The sequence below is a fragment of the Cariama cristata genome, unplaced genomic scaffold (genome assembly GCF_000690535.1).
Source record: "Cariama cristata isolate BGI_N322 unplaced genomic scaffold, ASM69053v1 scaffold9827, whole genome shotgun sequence".
Lineage (NCBI taxonomy): Eukaryota > Metazoa > Chordata > Aves > Cariamiformes > Cariamidae > Cariama > Cariama cristata.
The window spans coordinates 15,758-33,491 of NW_009624972.1; the positions used below are offsets into that span (position 1 = coordinate 15,758).

At 35.8% G+C, this 17,734-nt stretch overlaps 1 protein-coding gene across 1 annotated transcript in view; it reads left to right on the forward strand.

Annotated features, from left to right (window-relative positions):
* Positions 1 to 8,185: 8,185 nt before the first annotated feature.
* The window catches only part of LOC104164166, a gene marked incomplete at its 3' end in the record, with an annotated part of 34,769 nt that continues 25,220 nt past the window's right edge, over positions 8,186 to 17,734 (forward strand). Inside the window, exons 1-3 of the mRNA XM_009703418.1 lie at positions 8,186 to 10,703; positions 13,231 to 13,413; positions 16,822 to 16,989. Of these exons, the coding sequence (XP_009701720.1) occupies positions 8,186 to 10,703; positions 13,231 to 13,413; positions 16,822 to 16,989 (2,869 nt within the window). The remainder of the gene's footprint in view (positions 10,704 to 13,230; positions 13,414 to 16,821; positions 16,990 to 17,734) is intronic.

Below are 17,734 nucleotides of genomic sequence, written 5' to 3' on the forward strand. Positions count from 1 at the left end.
CAAAATAAAAAGCTACCTCATTTTCAAAGAAAAATGTTACAGTGTACAATTATTGTGCAAGTTTCTTTTGGTGAGCTGAGTTTCAAATACAATCAATTTTAGATTTACATTATTTCTATTATGATGGATGAACAATTCTGAAGCTCAAAAAAAGCTGAATAATTCGGTTTGACAAAGAATTTTAGTACTTCATTGACAGTAACATCTTTGACTATAGAAATTTTATTTCATTTTTGGAAATAATCGTGTGTTACAGTGAGATTCCTACTGATCTCATAACCAATTGCCACATGACATCTGAAAGGTGTTTCACTTACCTGCTGTCATGTTTGATACTGACAAAGTATGAATTACATGCCAAAACAAACAAAGGTGACTAAAATTTAAGATAGCACACTAAATATCAGAATGAGAAACTCACAAAGAAAGGGCTAATCCAGCTAACATTCAAATTGGCAGTTTTCCCTTTGGTCTCTAAAACAGGAATAGCAGAGGTCCAACAACATAAACAGAAATGGCAATTTATGGGATTTTTTTTAATGTATTTTCAGAACTTTTACTGAAGACAAAATTATTTTATCCAGTATAACAGAGATATAATGCACAGTAAAGTATGTTCTCTATGCCAGTTTTTAAAAATAAATTTTTACATACATGATAATAAGTACATGAACATCCATTGCGTTAAACTGATACCACTGGAAAAATCTGATCAGCAAGTTGAAACATTCATTATATAGTACTTGTGTTAAAATCATCATGTGATCCTGTATGGTCCATTTACAGTACAGAAGCTACCTACTGGTTCTCCATTTTGTTGCAGTGGGAAACAGTGCATATCTTTAAATGAGGGTAGAAATGTTGATGCCGAAATGAAATATCTGCAAAATATTAAATAAATACTTATCCTTATTAATACATTATTTCTTCTTGTGGCAAAAACTCAAGGTAATTAAACAGAAAGCAAGACTAGCTTGGTAAGTAAGCAGAAGCATTATAAGAAAGTAAATTTTATGTGTGGTTTTGCAGAATTTAAGAACCGAAAACTGGACCTATGACCTTCTCCCTAAAAAGACAGAAATGCTTGTGCATATACAGCCCATGATAGCCAAACTAATTTTTACTATGAATTTACTGGCACTTGCATTCTCAGTTGAAATAATCCTGAAAACATTAACGGACTGCTACTTCATTAGCCTTTTTTAAAACAAGTTTTAAAACTGCACCCTGCCTTCAGGAAGATATCTTTAATATAATTGAGAGAACTGTATGCCCACTACTCCTAAAACAGATTACTCGAAACCTCTTTAACGTTTTGTCTGGTATCACTTGTTGCTTATAGAAGAGTTCAAAATAATGCAAGAACTAATTACATGGGATTTGTATTTCCTGAATATGCTCATTTAAGGCATAAGTTCTTAGTTGCTTAGACAGTAACCTTCCTTGAGAATAAGAACTACAGAAATATTATTAACTGGTGTTTGCTATCTTTTCATGATCTGAAAAAGCAAGATCCCGATTCAGTGTGCTCATTAAAAGACCCATAGCACATTTCATGAAATAAAATGGTTGATCGCTGAGTCCTGGTATAAAATCTGTTGCAGATTAATTTCACTTCTGCATGCTTTTCTAAGCATTTCATTTAGATGCATTATTCTTATAGCTAATTGGATACTGCCAGATAACTACTGAGTTCCATTTGAATGAAAGCTGAATCTTTTCGGCTTTATAATTCATGTTTTAATTAATTTTATAAAATGCTTTAGAGTCCTGTTACAGCCCTTGTAAATGACTGCCTTCTTCCTTTGTTCTAGACATCTTGCAAAGACATTTTTAAAGACCAGTCTTTTCTGGAAAATATACAGGTGAAACTATAAACACGTGAACAATAAGATACATACCAACTGAGGCAGAGAGTAAGAAACACTACTAAGACAGACGTTTTTTATAACACATCTTTTTTCTTGCATGTGTTTGGCATGAATACATTCTTTGGCAACAGTACTGCAGAAATGGATGTTCAGAACCTTTTCAAATAAGGTAATAGTGGGAGCTTGATAAAGAGATTTGGAGTATCTTTGTAGAAAAAAAGGCAAAACCAGAAGGTACTTGAATAAGATGTGCTTGAAGGAGGTAAATAAAGAGGTAAATAAACAATGAGCCCTTTTTGCCTGCTGTCTGTATGGAACTGCTAGGCTCTCTCAGACAACACATTCTAACAACATTGTCTCTGTTAAGAATAAATTATCTGTGGGGGCATCTACCTCAATGCATAAAAGCTAATGCAGGTAGTATGCCACAAAACAGAATCAGTAAGGAGAGTAAAAGGAAGAATTCACAAGGAAAAATCAAGCTTTAAGAATAATTTTATAGGAGGAGAGGAACTAAGCAGTGAGAGACTGGGCCAAACATAGTTGGTAATTTGAGGAGCAAAGTCAAAGCCAAGATTAGTATGGAATAGAGGAGTATTGAGAAATACAAGAGACACAATGGAAGTCAATGAGAAAAAAATTCAGTGTACTTAAGGTTATCTAGAGCAATGGAGGCAAAAAGTAGGAAATTAATCAGAAGGATTTGATGTGGTTAAAATACAGAAGGAAAGAGCAATAGGAGGTTCTTATTTCAGAAAGGCTTATTTGGGTATTCTGTGACATCATTCTTCCACAGTCTGTGAACGGTGTAGGATTCAATGGAGAAGTGTTCAATGAGCTGCCTCTGAATATATTTATAGCCATGCCTTCTACAATGTAAAATACTGAAATTACAGGAAAAAGACTTACCGTCTAAAACTGCAATTAATATTATCCTGAAAGAACATTAAGTATTCTGCAAGCGTATTTTGTCACCACACCATTCCAATTCAGCATTATTAAATATTTTCTCCATATTTTCCATTAATTTTTTTTAGCTTGTCTTTTCTGCCAATGTCTCATTACTGTATAGGTTCACTAAACATACTTGTTTAGAAAATTTGAATGAACCATTCTAGGTGAAATTTTAACTATATGGTGAAGAGTGATCTTTCAAAATTAAGCCGTTGTTATTCTGAGCTAACCCAAGCACTGCTGTTTGTAGTAACAGTAACCTGTCACGCAGAGCACTATGTCAGTGGATGTTGTCTTCCATCAGTGAACTGCTGAGTGCTGCTATTCTCATCTAAGCTAATTGGACTAGTGTTCATCTACTGTCCAGCTGTGAACAGAATAGTCCCTAATGCAGGGTCTTACCCTGCAGTCCTGATGCATATGATTAATCCTTACTCAAGTCAATGGGTCTACTTGTATGACTAGGATTGAAGGTGATGAGATTCCTAATTCTGTTCACACATCTCAGCTGTAGGACCAACAAAGCAAGAACAGACAAAGACAATGTAAGGAAAACAGGCATAGAACAGATGAGTGAAAAGCAATGAACTTGTGCCTCTTCTGATGTGGTAAACCTTAGAGGAGAAAGCATGAATTAACATATGGAAATGTAGTAGAGACAACAAAACTGTTTGCATTGTAAAGGTCCTTTCCAACGTTTACTTGAAAATTACTTTATGATATCAACAATTTAACACACTGCTTGTCTGATTAAAATCAGTAATATAGAGATATGAAAATTAACCTCTGAGAGATAGTAGTCTTAATCACAAATGAACAGAGCAAACAATCATTGTAAATTATAATTTTGATCTACTTATTACCAATTAAAGAAATAACTAAAAAACAAACAAAGCAAAACGACTTAATCATCCTGTTCACCTAGGTCTTATGTCTCATCTTTGATAATATAGCAGAATCTGTAATCCTACTACTAGGAGAAACTTTGACTTGTGGCTATCTCTACTGATGATTTCATGGCGACACGGTCAGATTATTAGGTTTTAGAAGGTACTAGATCATTTCCCACAATCCTGACATGCAGAGAAACAACACTACCTACCTTCAGTACTTTCAGATTGTCCCATGCCACTAAATGCTATTTGAATAGTGGTAGAACTAGTGACCATCACAGATCTAGAATTTGTTCTGCAAAGTGATATGTTTCACCATGACAAAATGGGGCAAAAACATACATTACAACTATGAGGAGAAACTTAAATGAATATGATTTTTGTTTTAATTAATCCACAATATTGTCTATATCTCCTTAATATTCCAGCATCTTCTTGCAGTGTTTCCTCTTTTCTTCTTTGTATTGCTGAATGTTCTTTTCACTTTTCTACTCCCCCATCCGTCTTGAACCATGCTAACCTTATTCCCAAAGCCATCATAATTCAAATCCTTTGCTAACTGATCGCAGTCATGCCTATTATTCTTCCCTAAAAAAAGGCCTTAAATGCTTTATATACTAAATATATTCCTGGCCTGTTAGGTGCATTCAGCATTCAGTAAAATTCAGATTTTCTTTAAAGTAAAGAGTAATCCGTAGCACATATAGCTGTACAATTAACCATCAAATATAAAAAAAAGACTTGAGTAAAACAGGCAGCTGTTCTTGATCTGCAAATAGTTTTTAACAGAATTTTAGCAATGAAGCTTGGCAATCACATTTCCTATATTGAAATTAGCCATTTCATTACTGACCATAGGATGGGGAAAAAAACATGAAAATGGAATTCCTGGGAATGACAAAAAATATTATGACAAAGGAAAGTATTTTTGGAAAGACAACCATGAACGTCAAGGAAGGGAAGGGAAAGGGGAAGGGAAAGGGAAAGGGGAAGGGGAAGAGAAGGGGAAGGGAAAGGGACGGAACTGAATGTATAGCATCTTCCTTATGTTGAATTGAGAGAATTCCTAGAAGTAAAAATATTTTCTCTATTACAACTTCATGAAATATAACAGAAACCTCAAGTATTGCAATCAGATTATGGAGCTCTGTTAGAGTGTTCTTCCTATTGTCATAAGTATATGCACCAATCTGCAGATCTTACGTAAGATACCTTTAAATATGAGTTTGGTGGTCTTAGCATACTTGTATATGTAATTCTTTAAAAAAATATTGATTTTTTTCTGGAACTGACAGGCACTGCCTCATATCCAAAACTAACGATGAATATCAGTCTCAGCTCTTGCCTCTGTGTCCTTTAAAGCCTTGTATTTGGCTTGAAGATCATTCTTTGCACTGAGAACAGAGCTCAGCTGGCAGGTTTGGCTGGCAGTCTGTCAAGCTTTGACTGAAGACACCTGGAAAAAACAGAGGTATAATTTCATCCTGAAAATTGACAATTTAAACATTCCAAAGTGTCTGCTGTGAAATAAATACAAAGCTTTCTCAGTGCCCCTAGGGTGTCTTCCAAAAAGACATGGGAGAACACCTGAATTTTTGCAGCCAACTAATGGATGTGTTAGTGCACTGGCATATTCAGTCATTTAGCCTCACACAAAATTAAAACGTTTTCAGAAGCAGAAGTCAATGACTGTGTCTTGAAAGAGGAATTTCTTCCCAGTTGTTTGGCTAGCTGTGTGTCACTGCATACAGTGACATGTCACATGAGTCTTATAATGTCAACACAGTTATTTAAAAAGCTTTATCCTAATCCTCATTTTTATAACAAAATCCGTACCTCTCCATTACACCAGGTAAGTTCACAGCCTGAAAAATTCACTCATGCCCTTTCCACAATGATGTATTTGAGGTACTGATGAATGATAATCTAATGATTATGACTAGTAACACTTGCAGTCAGTTGATTTTTCCCAGCATAACTCTACTGATTTTCAAGACTGTCTCAATGATGTATTAGCAGTTCAAATACTTCTGATTTCAAACAATGATGTGAATTGTCTATTCCAAGGTCATTTAGAATACAATAGCTTTGGATTAAATAAACAAAAGCAAATTGTAATACATTGACTTATTTTGGAAAGTTGATTACTTTCATTATATTTCAATACTGTAAAAAAACAAAATTAAAAAAAAAAAAAGTTGTAAGTTTTGGTTAATTTTCCAAGGAAACATTAATCCTAGAAAATGCTACCAATTCTAATTGGTTAAATAGCCTCTACATAGTAACCCTGCTGCATGAGATACAGATCTCTTCCATTACTACCATGCCTTCAGTCAGCATTCAGCCCCATTGCATGGTAGGAACAATAGATAACTTCTGGATTTTAGCTATTCTGCTCAGCTGAATATAAATTTAAGGTCTCACTTCAGTGATCAGCTGCAAGAAAATGAGTATCTAACTAAACATGAATGCAAAGCTCAGCTCCTGGTTGAGAGTTTAGAGATTCTTCATTTGTCTCAAATGATTAAAGTACACAAATAGTAGCATCGGTAATGTTTCTCTTGGGCTGAGCCTTCTTTGATACCACGTTTCTTAAGGCCTGTTAAATTCAGACAGTGACATTTCCCACAGGCCCATGGAGAAACACAAACTTTTAAATTTTTATTTTCTTGATTTTGTGAAAAAAACCAGTATTTTAAAATTAATTATTAGAGTTTTTCTGCTGCCATTTAATTTTGAGTGGAGTAGGTCTTCAATACTGAGCCAACATTAAAAGTTAATCTTACATTTAACAAGTTCCCCAATAAGATGAAAAAGACAATATTCTTCTTCCCACAAACAAATGCAAGGGACAACCCAAACTGTAGGATGCAGATTGGCCTTGGTTTTTTGTGCATGCATGTCAGTTATGAACTTAGTCCTAACTGAAGACTTTTATTATCTTATATTAAGTGTGAATTTTTTTTCAAGAGAAAAAACAATTATTATTACATTATTATTTCATTACATATATAAATAAAATTGAATTTAAAAGGAATACTTAAAATAGAAATCTCTAAAAATCAGAATCAGATAAAATCATAGGCTGGAAAAGGTCAGCCACTGCCCAAATCTCCCACAGACTTCGAAGAGTATTGGTTGAAGTCCCACAGCTGAGATCATCAGATCTTGATTTTAAGCTAATTTTTGGAAACCTTTGAAAATTTGGTCCCAAGTAACCAAGATAAGAAAATAGATGCATTATTCCCTGCTATAGCACTTTTCTATTTTTCATTATATCCAAACAGTTCTTACGAAGGAGAAAAGCCTGAGAGTTAGAGAGCAAAATTGTTCCAGAGAAACTTTCTCATTTTCCAATGTTTTCCCTCCTGCACAGAAGAGTGGAACCCTGATGCCCTCAGTTCTTAGAAATGAGTAGAAAAAGAAGAAAAAGCTGCAAGGGCAGAAAGAGCTCTGATTCCAGAGAATGTAAGTTTACAGAAATGTTTAATTTGAAGTAAAGACATCAGAATTGTAGGTGGTTATTCTCCATTTACTCATCAAGACAGAAATCCACCTTTGTGCCCAAAACTGTCAAATTGGAAATACCTATACTGAAGTGTGGGTATGTACAGGTAATGCCTTGATGAGCCTAGTTGTTTTATTTTAGTTGAGCTGCTGTCCTAGCTATTTCTGGCAAAGTCTTTCAAAAAATGTTGATGTTTAGTTGTCTCAAATTTTCAGCATTCTTGCTGGAAATTTCTCAATGTTGTCTAAGTTTAAGAGCTTGTTCTAATCTTACTTACATAGATGTCACTGTAAACTTATCCTCTAATGCACATGACCTATTCAAAAAAAAACAAAAAACAAAAAACAAAAAAACAAGCAAGGCAGAATTTTATGTAATTATATGAATGCCATGAAATCTTGCCTAATATAGCTCCGGCCAGGAAACAGTATTTTACTCTACTTCAAACAGGGATCTGTGGCTCACACCTCCTGGCAATGTGCCAGTGATCTGCGGTGTGATTGTGACAATACTCATTAATCCCTTTGTTTGCTCATCTGTAAAAGGATTATAAAAGTCATGTTCCGTGTAATTTACCCCAAACTGCAAACATACAATGAAATTTTGATTGTCCCAGTGTGTTCACAGGAATTAAGTAAATACTGAGAGGACTAATGTAAGTAAAAAGGGTAGATCTTTCTATATGCAAATAGAATACCTTATCCTTTAACAACTGTAAAATTTTCTGAGGAAAAAAAAACTGTTAATGTATTAATTTCCTCCAATCACAGTGAGTTAACATGGCCTTCCTGTTTATCTGACTTCACATTACTTATCAGATAATTAAGACAAAATAAGTTAATATTGAAATTAAAAAATAATGTTGTGGAAAATACACTACACTTTAAAGATAAAATAGGCATTTTCTCTGAAAAGTGTCTCAAAGCTAATCATGCATTTGTGATACTCCCTATCAAATCATGGGAAAAATGTTTTTTCTTTTTCTTTGCCTTAAATTAGATGAACAGTTGTCACCCATTTGTAAATGCCAGCAAGACATAGAAAGCCTTGAAAATAAAGCAGATGAGGCTCTGGCTCACTTCACTGAGCCACTGGATGTAAAGGGTTCTGAAGAAGATGGAAAAGATCATGAAAACAAAAATCAGAGTAGCTCAGATGCATCTAAAGATGGAGACCTTGATAATGTATCAGATAGTGAAAAAGGAAAGAAGGAAAAGAACTGCCATACCCAAATGTTCTCTCCTCAGCAAGATGAAGTCCTAGCTACAGTAACTTTTGGTGAAGCAGAGGGCTCATCCACAGGAAGAATTACACTGTGGGGCAAGCCAGACTCTGTAGAGTCCGCTAGCTTCACTACTGGAAAAATTACTGCAGCAGTAAAATATGGATCTTTTAATGTCAAAGTAGAAATTAAGAATGTTTCTTTCTTTGATTCTGGAGCAAACGTTGTAGCTGAAAAAAGGAAGAGTTCAAAGAACAATAAATGTTGTCATGAAAGACAACACCGGAAAAACCAGTGTTCAAAATGTTCGAAGTGCCAGTGTTATTCAACTGACCATTCAGCAGAACACAATGGGAAATATAAGGGATCCTCTAAACATAAAATTCACACTGCCATCAACAAAAATGCTTCCCTGAAAATGAGCATTGAAGCAAAGGAAATTAAAGTGGAATATACCATCAGAAAGAAAAATCTAAAGGTTAACATCAAACCTGGTGAACAGGCACAGAGCAATACCTGCAACAGGAAACGTGAAGATACGTACTGGAGTGAAACAGATTATTCTGTAACAGAGGCACCTTGCAATACAGACTGTGAGTCATCTTTTAGCCTTCACAAAAAAGTAAACTATACATTCCCAGATGAATGCACACTTCTCCCTCCACCTAAAGAATTTGCTGACTGTGACAAAATGCATTTGGATACAATTGCAGAGGGGGTATCTTTATACCCTGTTAAGGACAGGAAGGAATCTGACAGCCTCTCTACAGCCTTCAGAATTTGGGGCGAAGAAAATTATTTCTGTAAAAATAACAAAAAGGACTATGAAGGCCACACCAATGGAAAGGAAGATTTCTCAAAATATAAAATACTTTTCTCAAAAAAAGATAACAGAGATTGTCTTGTAGCTACTAATACCTTGAATAACCCAAATGCTGGGAAGGAGCATACTGGTAAGGACAATGTGTTAGGTCAAGAAAGAAATAACTGTGACAAATGCAGAGACACAGGACAAAAACCAGTAAGAAGAAAGTCTTTCCCAGATACTAGCCTTGATGTACCATCACCAGTTCACCCTAGAAGAGATTCTGGCTTTTATTCATTGCCATCCTTAAAAGTAGTGACTAAGGAGACCAAAGCAGGAGATGTCTATAACAAGAACTCACATGTTCATACCAGCTATACAGAACTGTGTAAGTGTCCTGACTTGACCTCCTCACTGAGAAGTTTGAGAGATATTAAGTCTTCATATCAGTATGCTTTCACGTCATTTGATCATAATATTACCATTTATCCATCTGAGCCTGAAGAAAGTCTAGATGACAGTTGTTTACTGAATGACTATTCAGACTATGTGGGGCAAGATGAAGAAACAGAAGAAACATTAATGGAGAGTCTTCATTCCAGTGGTACTATAAATGAGAAAAAAGAAAATGAGCATGAAGAGCTTCTGAGAAACTTAGCCATATGGGAGGAAGACTCTGAGTCTACCGAAGATGCTTTAGATGAAGGGGCAGCAGAGTACAACCATCTAGAAAAGCAAGTTGAATTGCAGAACAAAGCTCAGCTGATACAGGTCTCTCCACATTCTAGAAGCCCTTCAGATGAACTTATTAATGACAAGGAAAGTACTAATTATGCATCTATGGAAAGTGCCCCAAAACAGCTTTCAGCTTTACAGCAAAATGTTCATCCACTCCCAGCAGAGCCTGGGGTAACAAAGAAAAGGAGAGGGTCAGTAATGACTGTGATAACTGGAGAACTAGAACGAAGACTCATCCAAGGTGACACTAAATTGATACCTGATTCTTTTGGCTCTGCAGTAAGAAAAGAGCCTAAACTTCCCTGTAGTATACAAGAAAAATACATGCTGCCATCCTTGCTATTAGATCCTGAGGAGCATGACATAAATAAAGAATCAGAAAGCTTTTCTGAGACACAAGACATGTCTGGGAATATCCTTCTTGAATCTGATTGCCATCATGATACAGCACAGGCTGCCATATTATCTACCTTTTCAGCATCTACAGAAAAGAAAGAGAATTTCACAGAGTATTCCAATGTCAAGGAAAGAAGAGAGAACTTTTGCAATAGTCAGTCAATTGATGATAGCTTAAGGAGAGAGCCTGGAGCACATCATCTACCTCAGTTAGCCAAATCCAACTCTGATGAAGTTGAGAAAAAGATTGAAATGAAAGATTTTCATCAGAATGCAGATACCCCACCATCATCAGTAAAACAGATTAGTCAGAAAGGTAAGTGTTATAAGACTTTTGGAGTCAGTATCACTTACACACCTTTTGCATAGGTGGTTTAGTGCTTTGGTGACATCTTTTTTGGGAAAATGAAAGTATATGATAGCTTTACAAACAGATGATATAGCTATGCTTGGCCATTTGCTTATGATATGCAGATATTGTGTTGAGGAGCCTAGGAGCAATCTTGCAGAGCCAAGTAACTTAAAGTAAAAAAATAAAGAAAATTTTAATACAGCTTTGCTCAAGTGGGTTTCCTACATTAAACAGTGAACCAATCCTATACAATTAGTGAGAGAAGCAAACACAAGAACAGGAAGTGGTGTCTTGCAGTTGCCATGTGGCATGAACTCAGAGCTCTAGTCAGTGTTTAAAACCACATAAATCTGTTTTTGGAATCCATGTGATCTAAGCAAATACTGAATTCTAAATGCATCTCATTCTTAATTCTGACTGAGCCTTTACATGTCATGGAATGACCATAGTGGATCATTAAACCTTCTTTTCTCCTCTCTTTATGTAGTTAAGAAAACTGCACATTAAATAAACTATTTTTAATAGCTAATCTTTTACAAAATTTCTAATCTTCCCTTCTGTAATCCATCTACCCATATCTATAACTGGTCATTTAAAAGAAGTGTTTGGAATCATAAAAATGTAAAGATATACTGGGACACTGCACACTACAATGTAAGCTTTTACATTGTGAATATGTACACACACGTATGTGTGTGTGTTTTTTTGAAGTATCACTCCAAACAGTTTAATTTTAATTTTGATTTTTTAATATTTTAATATTAATCAAGTTATATGCAAATATAACCCAGATCTTCCTCTCCAAAGATAATGTTTCCAGCAGGTTTAGAGGTTGGGAGTTTTATGCTGTTGAAAAATACATACTTCCTTATCATGTGAAAATACCTTCAAGAATCTTAGTAAAAATCATCAGAAAGTTTTTAATAATCTTCCTAGTTCGCAATATCTGCAGAAAATACTGGTATGTCCTCCAAGGTTGTCTTGTTTGGTGCTGGTACTTCAAATTACAAAAAAACCTGAAGTCTATATAGACTATATAGATATACTGTATAGGTAGATATGCTATATAGATCAATAGCTAAAATACTAAAATAAATAGAGACTTAATTAATTGGAAATCTCTTTAGAACAAGGTATAGCAAGAAGACACTGAAGGAAGCCTTCATGGTCAAAACCCTTGACTTCTCATATATTAGACCTCAGTGGTTAAACACAGAGCACAAAAGTGAGATATAGCTATTTCTTGCATTTTATTTTATTTTCTCCTCTTCCTTTTTGGCCCTTGCTAAGAATTGTCTATGTGTGTTCTTTGTCTGACCTATCACTTCACCTACTCTGTAACTTTGGATCTCTTTTGGTCTTTTACAGTTTTCCATCTGTGTTATTCTTAGGAATGCTGTGGAGGTCCTGCCTTATAAGAGTAAATGTGTACATCCAGAAAAAAGTATAAGCATTTAAAGTTTTAAAACTCATTAATATGAATTAAAATCCACTTGTAATATGGGAATACCAACCTACTTAGTCAAGACATTGGGCACAAGGGGCAATGTGGGACTTCATGTGCTTGGTAATTCAGTGACGCTGGAAAAGAAATACGGCATTTTTCAGCAAAGAGTGAGAGCATGTAGAACAGAGGAGAAAAACAGATGCTAATGTTGTAAACAGGATGGGGGAGAGGAGTATAGGCAACCTAGAAGTCTGCTGGTGTTGTGAGAACTTAATTATCAAAGGGACAAGGACTTAGGCAAGGGCATTACAAGGGCACTACAAGAAATTGGTTTCCTGACTCTCAGCAAGTCAACTGCCCTGGAAAAAGGGCTCAGTGAGGGGCTCAGTGATACAAGTCTGTGATGGAGATCTGACTGAAGCCAGAAAGGGGCTACTGAGCCCAGATCACTTACACAATCCTCTAGGGAGCCTCTTGAAGCTGAGCTCACTTTGTCCCTATCTGCCCTTGCCAGTGGGTACAGCTGCATTTTCAGAATGGAATCTAACACAAAGTCTGTTTTCCAATTGTTGTGTTAGCTGAAATAGTAATACAACAAATAAATTTATGCTGCCCTACCCAGAAAGAAACCTAAAGTAGAAAAGTATATCCTCCTTTTATCTGCATGTGTGTCTTGCAAGATTTTTAGTATTTGAATAGCACTTTATATATCTATAGACTGACAACTTCAAAAATGTATAAGCACTTCTAAACAAAATCCATGAGCAATTTACATGTTTCTGCATAAAAAAATTGTGCCATAAGGCTATGTAGCTACTTAACTACAGATGCAACTACCACAATATAATCACATGCGCTTTTCTCTGCATGAAGACTTCAATTAATGTAAATACATACTTTATAAATATTTTCAGTATTATTTGGTATTTTCATTTCTATGTTTGGTTAGGTTATTCTTTTATTTAGAATGTGAAAATTTTAAACAGTCTAATTGCTTAAGTTGTCTTATGCATTCCTCACAAAAAATATCTGGTTATAATTTAGACTTGAAATCAGAAATGAATAAAACCAGAAAGCTACCTTTGATGAAAGACACCAGAGCGAGTGATAGTTCCCAGGAAGAAGCAATAGACCAGTGGGCCAGGAGACGAAAACAGTTTAAAGACAGCAAAAAATGCAGTTCAACTGGGGGAAGCTCCATAAACAGCACAATCACTGAGGGATCAAGTGAGTACTTTAATCTTATGGTTGTATTCTTTCTCCTTCACGTGACCGACATTCTGATAGGGTTTTCAGCTAAGGAAACTGATCTTCAGTTCATAACCTGTGTCTCTGTCTTAGTCATTATCATGAGCAATCATATTTTATTCAATTGAACTATTCCTCACTATGGGAATTAGTATCCTCTCTCCATCATATAACCAAGCGAAAAATCTGACTGGAAAAAAGTTGATTGTACCATCCTTGTCCATATACAATTAATGTTAAGACAAGCTCTAAGCACAAACAAATAATCACTTATGGCAGCAGCTTTGAGGGTGTAACAGAAATCATAATCCTGATGCCTACTTTGCTTATGTCAAAGCCATGATGAGCTGGGAGTCCTTCTCTCCTTGCTAAGATAACCTTTATCTTCAGGCTTGTTGCCTAGATTGTTCTTCACTGTCCCTCCAGTTACTGAAACAATTAGTCCCATAATTGTCTCATTAAGAAGTCTGTCACCTCACCGTATGCTTGGACCTGTACCAAACTCATCAGCTTAAATCACATGGGAAGGAATTTTAAAGACTAACTGCTTAATGAATTTACCTTTCATGCAAATAGAGTCCCCAAGCAAGGACTGCACAGTCTAAGAGAGAACATATGTGGTACTTCTTACTTCACACCGCCTTTGCTTCCTGTTTCACTATTTTAGTAACGTAAGAAGTGCTTTGTATAGATGAAGAATTGTGCACCTCCCTGTGGAAACGTTTTGTGCTGTAGTGGTTACTTCTGGTGAAGGAAATTTTATTTGTAGATGTATAACCTCCTTTTTGAAGAAGGTTAAATGCAAACCTATAGAAGGTAGCTGTAAGACTTCAGTGCAGGTCCAAGACAAGATAAACTGTAAATATGTTCTATCCCTGTACTGAAGAGATAAATCCTACATCAGCAGGGCCTCAATTCATGACTTGAACATAGGTGTCATTTGCCATCTGCTATGCCAATAGGGTTCTGAGATATGTGACCTCCAGGGGACTCATGCCTTTTTGAAGCTGTGATTGGATGGCAAGTGAGATAACCTGGGGCATCTAATATGGTACTAACCACTTATGTTCAGATAACTGAGTCAATCCCTAAGTTTTTAATGCCTGTTAATGAAGCAGCGGAGATGACTGACATTTCATGTGGAAATTAAAAAGCTATTTATTGGTAGCAGTTTCCATTCTTTGCCCCTGAAACAGACTGAAGAGCACAGCAAGGAGATTAGAAAGTTACTGTGTTACCAGAGCTCAAAAAACATACCAGGAGATACATAACCAAGATAAACTGTTCATTGATTTCAACAGCAATGTCTCGCAAATGTAAAGCTGGATCATAAATTTTACTGGATCAGGCACACTCTGGTTTCATAGAGAAAATATAAAAAAAAAAAAACTAACAAATCCAAAAAAGACCAAGTTGCAAGAGCTAGAAGTACTTTCCTTGAGACAAAGCTTTTGGTAGCACATGGCATGAACCTTAAGTAGTCTCCAGAACAGGTGAGAGAGCAGACAATTCTGTCACAAATCCTACTATCTAATCATTTTGGACAGTATGCTACAGGCCTGAGACTTCTGTCCCTTTTGCTTTGGTAGCTAGGCTGTTCCCTGGTGTTTGCAGACTTGAGAGAGCTCTAATCGACATTTGGAAGCAGCAGGTCCTTACATGCTTACTTACTGCAGCTGAGAAGAACCTAAGTGCAGCTTCTTCCTGACACTCGTAAACTGCTGAGTTTGACACCTGTGCCAAAAGCTCAAGGAGGGGACAGGTGAAAAGACATTCAAGAAATGTCTTGGTATATGTCCATCACGCCAGCTTGGCACCATTTATTTCTCTGGTTTTGCCTATTTTTCATGATTTAAGCTTTACTACAATTATAACAATTCGGTATTAAACTGGCAAAAAACTGTGCTGTACTGAATTGCTTGGTGCTAGTCTAGGTTTTCTTAATTTATAAATTCATGGTAGCAAGCTGAGATGTGCTTTAAACATATCAGCCTAGTAGAATTTATTTGATGTTTGGTTTTGTTTATTCACTAGTAGCTTTTTAAACAGTTAATCATGCCATGTTTTTATACAGTTAGTCATGTCATCTTATACTTTCTGCTTAATAAGGGAGAAGCCAATAGATGTGGAGTAGTTGTCCACATAAACACAGTTAAGCAAACTGTCAAAGTGAGAAAAGACTGCCCTTTAGAGGTGTTTAGGAAGTAACTTGCTGAATAAAACTAAATAAAGGTTAATTTTTATCTTTTCTGTTTTGAAACTGGAAATTATTCTGCATAGTTCTGCTCATCAAACACAGGATAAACAAAGCAAACTGATCCTTTCTCCAGCTGCATTAAATCTAGCTGCATTATACCAGGCATTTTGTACTGAAAGGAGCATGATTTTTTTTTCCTCTCAGAGATTTTACCCTAAAGCATTTTTTCAGTCTATCTGTTAGAGCAGTCTCTGCTGGTCTATACTTTTATACACCTTTCACCATCCAGTTCTAGCTTTGACGTTGCAGCTCCCAGCCTGCTTGGGAAGTTGCCATACTATTGCATTGCCTTTTTCTCCACAGCCAAACTGCTGTCTGTAGCCTACCTGTCACACAGCCAGCTGCCTGCTGTCCTGTCTCCTGGTGAGCCTGAACGTTACTGGCTTTTCCTTTAGCAGAGAATTAAAGCCCTCCTCCATCTCCATGTTAATCTGGGTGCCATGGTTTGACCAAGTGGACTCATTGCAAGTCATTGTGAATGTAAATTAATAAAAAAAATGAGTCTGAAAATCCTCATGGTAACAGATGTAACATCATACAAATTTTTAACAGCCTAGGACAAGCCAGAAGTTCTATATTAAAAACAAACAAACAAAACAAAAAAACAAACCCAAAGTCTTCTTTCCTCATCTCCTTTTTAATAAAACTAAGTACACATACCTGGAAGAGGTAAGAGTAAGCAAACACCAAATACTGTCATTATTACCTGAATCATGCCAGTTACTTTTCAGCTTCTCTTTTGTCTTCCCGTATGCTCTAAACTCATACTAAATTTCTAGAAAACTTGTTTGATTTCCTAATGAAATGGGCCACATAAGAAAGCTTAACGGTTGGCTAAAGCCAGACTTCTCTTAAAGAGGTGCAGCTCCTGTTTTGACCATTTGCATTAATACTTCACTTTCGGCATTCAAATTCAATATCCAATAGCATCCAGTATTGTGATCTTACATTTTGACATCTTTGCAGTCTGTCCCTTTAACAGAAGCAAAATTGCAGAACTAGGTACAGATATTACATACATTTAATTAAGAATCTTGTGGCACTTCTTCCATGCTGACTGCCTGAGGTCTGTTATTCTTCATGTATTTTCCCTACTGACATTACTTTTACTTGTTTTATCATCATGACAGTAAATTCAGAGGATGCTCGGTCAGTAGATCTGGGACTGCATTCTGAAAATGAGGACAGAGGTTTTTATACAGAAAACTTTCATTCTGCTTCCTGGGTTTTCAGAGGAGATGATGTCTCTCCAGACAATAGTCCTAGATGTCTCAGCAAAAGACCTAGACCAGTGGCAAGTAAGTTGGCTAAAGCAACAGGTAATAAATGTCATTAAACTTTATTTATTTTGGGCACTCTGATGATTCCAGGGGATCAACATTTTGGAGAAGATGCTGGATGCTTATGCTGAAGACAGGAAAAAGAGCAACCCAAGAAGCTAAAAGGTTATCTAAAAACATAAATAGGTAGTTTTTATTTAGCTACTGTCTTGCAAAATGTCATAATTACTTGACAAAATTGATACTGATAAAACATCATAATGAAACCTAATCTCTTGATGCATGATAAGGGTAGAAGCAATGTAATTTCATAACTTCTTCAAGCACAGCAAAATCATGGAGAGCTATTTGTAAACCTAAAGTATTATAGCGGTCATAAATTCTGTTCTCCATCAAGCTTTCAAATATAACAGATCCAGAAAGAAAATAATCAAGTTTGCTATAGGTATGAAGGTTGTTCTATTTGTAGTTTAAACCCTCTCGTGCAAACAGATATAGTGAATAACTTTTGCAGGGGTATGAGAGCTTTTCTTTCACTTTTCAAATGTTACATTACTGAAAAGTAACACAGTTCAAAGAACTAAGACAAATTGAAGCACCCCTGTAGCTTTTCAGGAGATAGTTCTTTGCTGGAACTTATAAATGATTCACAATATGAGAAAAACAAATGTCCTTTGTAAATATCCAGATACAAAAAAACTCCCTTAAAATATATGAGAGTGCCATTTTGATTGCCTCTTCTGCCAGGGGAGAGCTCAGAAGT